At 58.4% G+C, this 9,579-nt stretch overlaps 1 protein-coding gene across 3 annotated transcripts in view; it reads right to left on the bottom strand.

Annotated features, from left to right (window-relative positions):
• Positions 1-9,579, bottom strand: part of GIPC1 (GIPC PDZ domain containing family member 1) — a 17,127-nt gene continuing 7,548 nt past the window's right edge. For 2 of the 3 annotated variants that reach the window (XM_077765383.1, XM_077765366.1), the window contains 8 exons: positions 7,389-7,478; positions 5,386-5,472; positions 3,353-3,674; positions 2,464-2,649; positions 2,194-2,374; positions 1,353-1,465; positions 951-1,032; positions 1-811 (listed from right to left, as the gene is read on the bottom strand). In XM_077765383.1, the coding sequence (XP_077621509.1) occupies positions 660-811; positions 951-1,032; positions 1,353-1,465; positions 2,194-2,374; positions 2,464-2,649; positions 3,353-3,640 (1,002 nt within the window). In that variant the 5' untranslated portion in view covers positions 3,641-3,674; positions 5,386-5,472; positions 7,389-7,478 and the 3' untranslated portion in view covers positions 1-659. Of the gene's footprint in view, positions 812-950; positions 1,033-1,352; positions 1,466-2,193; positions 2,375-2,463; positions 2,650-3,352; positions 3,675-5,385; positions 5,473-7,388; positions 8,007-9,579 lie in introns of those variants that run through there. The other variant, XM_077765373.1, reaches the window with a different exon arrangement.

The raw sequence follows: 9,579 nt of genomic DNA, 5'->3' as shown, positions 1-9,579 counted from the left end.
TCCAACAGCAGATAGATTCTTTATGTTCAAGACAGCAAGTTCAGATACAAAAGCCCGCTGCCATCCTCCCCCGTGCCCCTTCTGTCCGGGGCTGGGCTGAGGGAGACGCAGGGGGCAGGGGAGGGAGGGAAGGAGGTTGGGGGGTTCACAGCAGACTAGTATTTCAAATGCAGAGGTAACAGACTCCACAGTGAGGGGGGGGTCCTCTGGGTGGGGCGCGGAGGGGGAGGGCATTATTGCATTTGTGGAGGGGGGATGCCCCCCTTCTGCATTCCCTGCAGCAGGAAACTCGGGAGGTCACGACCCCCAAAACAGGCCCCAGGGAGACAGAGGGACCAGTTTGGCAGCTGATGCGGAAAGTGTTGCGGGCGGGGGTAGCCGCCCGATCTGGCCGGTCCCTCCCCGCGCCCGACCCGGCTGAGGTAGGTGGGGAACAGGGCAAGGAGGGGGGACCAGGGACCCCGCCCAGGGCAGGAGCTGGGAGGGGTGGTACCGATTGGAGCGGGGCAGGGGCCAGGCCCCACCTCCGCTCTCCCTCATCCTTGGGCTGCTGCGCAAGGTCCAAGCCGGATGCTGGCGTCCGGGCCATGGTGTCCCCCCGCCCCTGCAGGGGGCTCCCACCAAGCAGAGCCAGGTCACTGAGAGGTCTGGAGGGAGGCCTAGAAGCGGCCGACCTTGGCGTCCCCAATGGCACCCCAGACGTCAAAGACAAACTCATCAGGGAAGGCAAAGTCACCAAGCCGTTCATCCAGGGCCTCGGCCAGCTCATCTGGGTTCCTTTTGTCCTTTCCGAGCTCCACCATGGTGGCCGCTGGACACGGGGGGGAGGGTGCGGGGGACAGAAGGAAGCACAGATTGCACAGGTACCCGGGATAATGCTGGCCCCATAGGACCTCGAGGCCCCTCCCCCAGACTCGCACCCATCCCCAGATCCGGGTGCCCCCACTCACCCAACTCTGTGTCCCTGATGCCCATGTAGCTCTCCAGCAGGTCATCAACCTTCTCGATGGCCTTCTCTTCAAAGGCTGAGGGCTGGAGGGGTGGGCAGAAGGAGGGACAGCGACATCACAACGGTGTGACTGTATTTACAATTGTACTTAACAGAGAGCTGCCCCATCTTTTCACCACTTTCCGCGTATGAGGCCACAGCCGATCCTTGCCACAACCCTGGGTCTTACTATCCCATTTTACAAACAAGGAAACTGAGGCCCACTTGCCCAACAAAGGTCCCAGAACTGGGATGTGGCAGAGGAAGGTGAGGATCTAGCACTCAGAGGCCCTCAGGGAACAGAGGATGCGGCCACCTGCAGATGCACAGGGAAGGAGGGCGTGGGCTAGGCCGGAACACTCACCACATCCTCTACTGTGGCGGGGCCGCGGGATCGGAGCCGGAGGGTCCCTCGGCCAGTGCCCAGCTGGGGGCCAGAGCCAGGGCGCCCCCCGCCTGAGCGTACGCTGATCATGTCTGTGGGAGGCAGGAAGGGGTGAGTGAGGGTCGGGAAAGCCCAATTCCAGCACGCCCCAGGCAGGACCCCAGGCATCCTGGCCTCAGATACCCCCTTCTACCTTCTCCAAGCTTCTGCAGGCTCTGGGGAGACCCCAGGAGGGCAGGACTCCTGGCTTGGGCTTGGCAGGGATTGGGGAAGGGCAGCCAGGGGCTGAGAATGGAAAAGGCCAGGGGAGACCGAAGGGGGCCCTGTTCCCAGGGCCTGAGGGACAGGAAGGGGGTGGGGCCTGGGTCTTGAGCTGCTCTCCCCGAGGCCAAGGAGCTATAGCTGCTGAGCCAAGGACCAGCCATGTCTGCCTGGGGAAGTATTTGAGAGTCCCCCACCCCCACCCCGGGGGCCGCAGGCCCATTCCAGAGAGTTAATGAAGCCAGACGGAAAAGAGGGGGTGCTGGCACAGGGCAGCCAACCCTGGCTTCTCTAGGCTGGGGGGGCTCGCCAGGGTTGGGGGCGCTTGGCTGGGCTAATGGTTCCGGGAAGCTGGGTGTGGGGGCAACTTCCTCCTTGCTCTGGCCCTCTGGGGCTGGGCGGAGAGCCAGCACCCCCTCCTCAGGGCAGGGCGGGGCTACCCCCCATTCCACTGTAGCTGGCTGGGCTTGGGCGCCACCTGCTGGTGGCTTCCTGCCACCGTAGCCCAAACCCAAGCAAATAGGGCGATGCCGGTGGTCTGGGGTGGGAGCCTCCTCACCAAAAGCTTTGCGGGGCTCTGTGAGCTTCAGCGTGAAGGTGCGGCCTCGGGGTAACTCCTTGAGCAGACGGGCCACCTCGTAGTGCCGGCAGCCCAGCAGGCTCTGGCCGTTGATGGCCTCAATCATGTCCCCCACGCTGATGAGCTGGATGTGGTCGATCACGCTTCCCTCCTTAATGCGCTGTGAGGAAAGGAGTGGTCAGTCCGCCCTTGGGTCCCACGGCCAATCTTTGCCCTTAGGCCCCGGGTGTCCCCGCCCATCCCAGGCACCTTGATGAAGGCATAGCCGGCCCCGTTGTCGGTAATGGTGAGCCCCAGTGCCTCCTCCGACTTGAACACCTCTACCTCCTTGCGCTGCCCCTTAATGTGGGCGAAGATGAAGTCCTCCAGCCCGATCTGGCCCCCCAAGAGTTTGTCCATGTCCACTTTGTGGGTGTTGAGGGTACAGAACATCACCTGCGTGGGCGGGAGACATTCAACTCTCACCTCCATCCCTTGCCCTTTGCTAACCATGATGCGATGCTAGGGGTAAGGGGGAGCTGGGAAAGGGCCAGGGGTCCCCACCCCAGTGCCTGACCACCCCGGTGTGGCCTCCGCTAGGATTTCTGTCCTCGCAAACATTCTGCGCACAGTGGGTGCTCAGGGAAGGCTTGTGGAATGAAGGAAGGGGCACAGAACACCGACCACACCTACTGAGACCCCTGCATCTGCTCCCTGCTCCTTCCCACTGCGGTGCTTCATGCCTCCCTTCCTTCAGCCCCAAAGTCCTTGGGGGTAAGGCCTCCCGGTGCGTCACAGAGAAATGAACCTCACATCTGACCGCCAGAGCCCATAACCAGCTGGGGCACAAGCCTCCCGATGCATCATGGGAATGCAGCGGCCAGCCCTGGCCCTCCATGTCCGCAGTCCGTTGGCGCACAGGCCTCCTGAGGCCTCATGGGAACTCAGCACCCAGCCCTACTCTCCAGCTGCCCTAGAGTTTGCTGAAGGGCAGGCACCCTAATGACTGATGGGAACCCAGCACCCAGCGTGGCCACCAGCTCCTCCACTAGGGAGCAGGTGTCGGCGTATGCACCTTCAGCAGCTCATGGACGGGATGCGCGCCCAGGCCTCAGCCCGCCGGCAGGGACCCTGGTGCCCAGCCCCCCTCCGTGGGTACCTCGGCAGCGGGCAGCCGGAAGGCCTCGGCGATCTTGCCGTACAGCTCCTTGACGTTGGTGAAGCCCTCGATGCGGCCAGTGGGACTGCCGTGGGCCAGCTGGGTGTGGAACACGAGGCGGGGCCGCAGGGCCGGGGGAGGGGGGGGCAAGCCCACCTGGGGCCCCCCTGCCCCACCCCCACCCAGGGGCCCCGCCTCCCCCACGCCCATCCCCCCACGGCCTGGCTCGGCCTCCTCATTTTCCACCAGAGGCGGCGCCTTTTTCCGCCGCCCCAGTCCCAGCGGCATGAGCAGTGAGAGGCAGGGGGTGCACTCAGGAGACCTGCAGGGCGGGAAAGTGGGCTCAGGGCCTGGGCGGTGGCCTCGGGCCGCCTCTCCCACGCGATTAGCCCACTGCTGACCCAGTGAACAGACTGGCCTCGGTTCAAATCCCAGCGCCCGCGTTTATGTTCTTGTACAGAAGTACCAGCAGCAGCTGATATCTACTACGACCCTGTGCAAAGTGCTCCGTGACCTTCCTTAATCCTCACACTACATCGTGACAGGGGGACAATATTTTGCTACGAACGTGCCCATTTAACAGATGAGGAAATGGACGCTGATAGCGGTTACATTTTATTTTTCTTTTCATGTATTTATTATTCCTTTTTAAGCAGGGTCCACGCCCAACGCGGGGCTTGAACCCATGACCCTGAGAGCAAGACCCGAGCTGAAATCAAGAGTCAGACGCTTAACCGACTGAGCCACCCAGGTGCCCCAAGTGTCTCTTTGTGTTTCCGTCGGTTGCAGTCACTAGTGCTGTGCGCAAAAAAATTTCTGACTCTCCCTTCAAAGCGCACAGACAGATGACATTTAACTGACCTCCCTGTGACTGGGCAGGCATACGACTGGTTCTGGCCAATGAGTTGTGACGGGAGGTGACAGAGGACGTTTCTGGGACGAAGCGTTTCAATACTAGGGCGAGAGCCTCCTGGGGTCTGTATCCCCCAGTCAGGGCTGCTGGACTCCATCAGCCTGGGCCGAGTGGCTACAATGAATGGAATCCCCTGCTGAGATGTAGCAGGACCAAAAAAAAAAAAAAACAAAACAAACCAAACCAACAAACAAAAAACCCCCAAAAACCAACAACCTTTGTCCAATTCAGCCACTGAGATGTTGGGGGCTGTTTGCTACTGTAGCAAAACGTGTCCTGATATACTTTTTTTCTTTCCCCTACCCCTATTCTCTCTGTTTCTTTCTCTCTCCCTCCATTCGAACAAATATTTTTCGCATATTTACCAGATTCCACGCACCATTTTAGATCCTGCCTTCAGTAAGACGAGCAAGGACCCTGACTGGGGCCACCGTGTGCAGTTACACAGGTTGTTTACTGTGCAAAAGCACCAGACCAGCGTGGCAACGGGGACTGAAACTCCGCCTGTGCTCAAGCTGGTTGAGCCACATGCCAAGCTGATGTGTCTGCTGGGAGGAAGGGCTGCCTCTTTCTAATTCTCTCCGAGGTGCCATGGACGCTAGCTGGGGGTCTGTTCCTGCTGCCCCGAAGCACCCGGTCGAGAGCAGAAGAGGCACAGTGAGCAGGCAAATGTGTAACGTTTGTGTAACAACTTCTAAGAGGGCCATGAAGACAATAAAACAAGGCCAATTCTACAGAGTCAAGGAGGGCCTCTCTGAGCAGGTGAAAGCTCAACTTGAGACCCGAATGACAGGAAGAAGTCTCCAAAGAATGATGTGAACCAACACAGCTCCAGGCAGAGGGAACGGCCAGTGCAAAGGCCCTGAGATAGGGGACACGCTTGGCATGTTTTTGAGGCACAGCAAGGGGGTCTGTACGGTTGGAACAGAGTGCCGAGGGGGACAGCAGCAGGGGTGAGGACTCCGGCGACTTCCGGCTCCCTCCCTTCAAATCTCTTCCTCCCCCTCCAGGGGGCCGTCCCAGATTCCACCAAGCCCAGCGCGCCACACCCACGTTCATTCCTCTGCTTTCCGATGCCACCTCCTCGAGCGACCCCTGGTCCAGCCCCATCATCTCTCACCTACACTAGCGCGGCTGCCTCCTCCGAGTCTCCCGGCTCCTGCCCTCGCCCTCCACGTCTCCCGTCCACACAGCAGCCAGAATGATCCTGTAAAACACAAGTCATGTCTCACATCTGTCCACTGCTTCGACCCCTCCCGGGGTTCCCGCCTCATTCAGAGTAAAAGTCAATGTCCCCACCACCACCCACACGCCCCAAAAGACCTGCCCCCGTCACCTCCCTGCCCTCCCCTTGCTCGCTCCTCCCAAGGCCTGGCCCCTGCCCCTCTAACACACCAGGTACAACTGAGCCTCCATGCTTTTGCACTTGACTGTGCCCTGTGCCCACACAGCCACTGTCACACCTCTTTTGGGTGGGATATATAGGTCACCCACTGTTTCTGGAAAGGGCAAGGACTCCTGTCTGCCTTGTTCCTCCCTGCGTCCCTAGCACAGAGAACAGTGCCTGCGGTGTGGCGGGTGCTCAGTACGTATCTGTTGAATGAAGGGACGGATGAAGGAATGATCCTAATATTCGTCAGCCCACCAGGCCCCCGGCCGGGATCTGGGGAGACAAAGGGGCCCAGGGCCGTAGTCCCTGTCCTCAAGGGGGTGCTGTCTCCCCAGCAAAAATGCAAGCCCTGCTTCCGTGATCCTCAGCCCCTGCTTCCCAGCTCAGTACAGTACAGGGTAGGTGCTCCGTCTAGACACAGTGCCTCCCTCCCCTTTCTTCGTGGTTTCCTTTTTACTTCCTTCAACATCAGTGATGCTGGACCACTGTTAATATTAATACGCTCATTAACTGGCTGGATTTGTCCTTTTCCAAAGTGCCTGTTTAAGTCTTTGCTCATTTTTAAAAACTGCATTCAGGGGGCGCCTGGGTGGCTCAGTCGGTTAAGCGTCGACTTCAGCTCGAGTTATGATCTCATGGTTCCTGAGTTTAAGCCCCGCGTCGGGCTCTGTGCTGACAGCTGGGAGCCTGGAGCCTGTTTCAGATTCTGTGTCTCCCTCTCTCTCTGCCCCTCCCGCACTTGTACTCTGTCTCTCTCTCTCTCTCTCAAAAATAAACTTTTAAAAAATTGCATTCAGTTTGTTTTTTATTGTGATGCCCATCTTTTTTCTCCTTGATTTGTGGGAACTCTTTAGACATTCAAGTGACTAGCCTTTTTTGTTTTTTTTTAAACGTTTTTGTTTCTTTTTGAGAGACAGAGAGAGACAGAGCACGAGCAGGGGAGGGGCAGAGAGAGAGGGAGACCCAGAATCTGAAACAGGCTCCGGGCTCTGAGCTGTCAGCACAGAGCCCGACGTGGGGCTCGAACTTACAAGCCGGGAGATCATGACCTGAGCGGAAGTCGGATGCTTAACTGAGTCACCCAGGTGCCCCAAGGGACAAGTCTTTTATCGGTTATTCATCTCTCTATCCGTAGCACACATCGCAGAAGGCATTCAAAGAATATTTAACAAAAAATAAATTGACTGAATCAATACTGCTGCTATTAGGGAATTTCATCACACTCAGCGATGCTTAAACAAAAAAAACCACCAACAATTCTCACCATCACCTCCCCTGGTTCTCCTTCTGCTTCTCCTCATACATCTTTAGCAGGATGCCGAAAACAGATGTCTGGCACCTGGCTTTCCACTCACTAGCTGTGTGGCCTTGGGCAAGTGTCTTAACTTCTCTGAGCTCCAAGGAAATCATGCGTGTGCCTGGCACACAATAAGGGTTCCACTCGGGGTGATTTTCACTATTTCCATCTGCACCGTCTTACAGTCAGTTGATAAGATTCACACTTCCTCGTTGTCCCAGGGTTCCCCCCCCCCCATCCCGATCACCAATTCCCAACCTCCTCCCTCTGCCTAGGTTTGCTGCCCTGGTTCAGGCTAGTTTCCACGGCCTCGCCTGTGAGGAGGGGATGAGGAGGGGATGACGGGTGGTGAAGAAAGTGTGTGGCTTAATGAATTTGCCTTCCAGGCTAAAAGAGGCAGGATGGCCTGGGTTCAAAGCCCACCCCTGCCACTTACCAGCTGTGTGGCCGTGGGCAAGTCACTTCATGTGATGGGGCCTCAGATTTCTCATCCGAAAAACGGGCAGAATTCCTGTCTGTCAAGGTGCTTTCGGGAATCCAAAGAGATCATGCACACAACCTGATTAGCATTAGCAAGCATTTGCCTGACATTCAATCTAAGGAGACTGTTACTGTGATTGTCATTATTATCATTGCCTCCTCCCCTGGCCCTGCCCTGGAACATTCCAGTCCTCTCTGCCAGCCGAGCCCTAGGCTAAGCCACCTCCTCCAGGCAGCCCCCCTGGCTTGCCCCAGCCTGTAGGAACCGCCCCTGTGGTCCAGACAGCTCAGGCCCATGAACTTAATTACATGCCGCCCTGGCAGAACTCTTGTCTTCCAGTCTTAGGCTGCTATTTAACTTCGTGTCTCTATTTTAAAATGTAAACCAAATCGCGTCACTCCCCGGCTTCAAATTTTACAACAGTTTCCCACCTTACAGGGGGAAAGCTCCAGACTCCTGAATGAGTCACGGACCCTGCACAAGGGCCACTGGGGGCTGCATCCCTGGCCCCAGCCACACCCTTCCGAGCTCCGCCAAGCATCAGGGCCTTTGCCCCGGCTGTGGCCCCCTGCCCCATCTTCCCACGGCTGCCATGTCTATGTCATTTAGACCCTGTCTCCAAAGTCACCTCCTCCAAGAGCCCCCCCTCGCCCAAAAGATTCTACCGCGCCACCCCCCTCGCATTTTATTCGTGGCACTTTTATTCACAGCACAGAGCACTTGTACCGTCTGCGGGGATCTTCCTTATTTACTTGTTAACTCGTTTGTGTCCACGGCGCCCACGGAGCAGGGAGTGATGTCTTGTCCACTACTGTGTTCTCTGAACCAAGAACAGTGCCAGGCACAATGGTAGGTGCTCAGTGAGTGTGTGTAGGATGCGTGAATGTGCCTTACGTGCTCACTCCCACCACTCGGAGCCCTCCTAGCCTCAGAACGGGCCTGCGGCGGAGTTGCTGAGGGCCACCCCCTCCCCACGGTCCCAGCCTCCCCTCCAACCTGAACACAGGGATGGAGGGAAAGAGTGTCGTCCTGGGCGCCAAGCGCATTGGCTGGAATCCCAGCATTCCCGCCCTCTCTTCCCTGGGAAGGGCCTGAAACTTAGCAACCCCGCAGCCACGCCGAATTGCAGTGGGGGCAGCAGGAAGGAGGGAAGGGGGTTCCTGGGAGCTGACATAAGCTGGGAGGGAGGGGAGACACCCCACCCAGCCTCCCCTTTCCAGTAGGATATTGCTTCGGAGAGGAGGAGGGCGGGAGGCCTCTGATTCAGTCTTGAAAAACCGGCTCCCGGGTGTTTCCGGGGAGAACGCCTACTGCCCAGAGCCTCAGCCCAGGCTTCCCAGAGGGGCCCGGGGGGCAAAGGACCCCAGCATCGGGCCCCCTGTCTCCCCTGCAGATGTCAGTCGCCTCTCTGGACCTTGGTATTCAGGCCTTGCCTTTCCATCTCAGGGGAGGAAGAGTGGGGCTGATGTCTTGTGACTTCTAAGGGGGAAAGCAAAGACCAGCAGGTGTGGCCACATGTGTGTATGGTTGGGGGCTGGGGACACCAGCAAGCAGACAGGCCGGTCAGGAACACCTGAGCTGTGGAGCCACTGGGCCCCGGAGCCACAAAGCCGTGTGGTCTAGTAGCTGAGACTCCAGATCTGGACTCTGAAGCACGGGTTCGAGTTCCAGACCTGCCACTTACTAGCTAGCTGTGTCACCTTGGGCAAGTCACTCTCCCTCTCTGGGTCTACTGCTTCACCTCTAGAAGAAGGAAGAGCACCTTCCAAGAGGTGTTAGACTCACGGCTATGCATGGTAAATACCCGGCACGGAAGCGTTCAATAAGTGCTAGACGGGATGACTTTTTCATTATTATTGTCGGGACCTCGGTCATCCCCAGGTTCCTCTAGGCCCTGGAGGATGGGGACGAGGCCACCTCCAGGGAGATGCCCAGGCAGGGCTCAGAAATACCGACCCCGCGCCCGTCCCCGCCGGGACGGGGACTGTCCGGAGTGCAGGGGGCACGCTGGGCTGTCGACCCCGCTGGAGCGCCGGGAAGCGACTGACCCTACCCCCAGCGGAAAGACAGGCGCCCGTCTGGGAAGGGGCCTCGGGCATCCTGGCGCCCAACCTAGACTTCCAGCCGCGTCCATGGGGTCGGCCCC

Source organism: Crocuta crocuta, unplaced genomic scaffold, assembly GCF_008692635.1.
Source record: "Crocuta crocuta isolate KB4526 unplaced genomic scaffold, BGI_CrCroc_1.0 scaffold693, whole genome shotgun sequence".
In the NCBI taxonomy this organism is placed as follows: Eukaryota; Metazoa; Chordata; class Mammalia; order Carnivora; family Hyaenidae; genus Crocuta; species Crocuta crocuta.
This window is presented reverse-complemented; position numbering and strand designations above follow the sequence as displayed.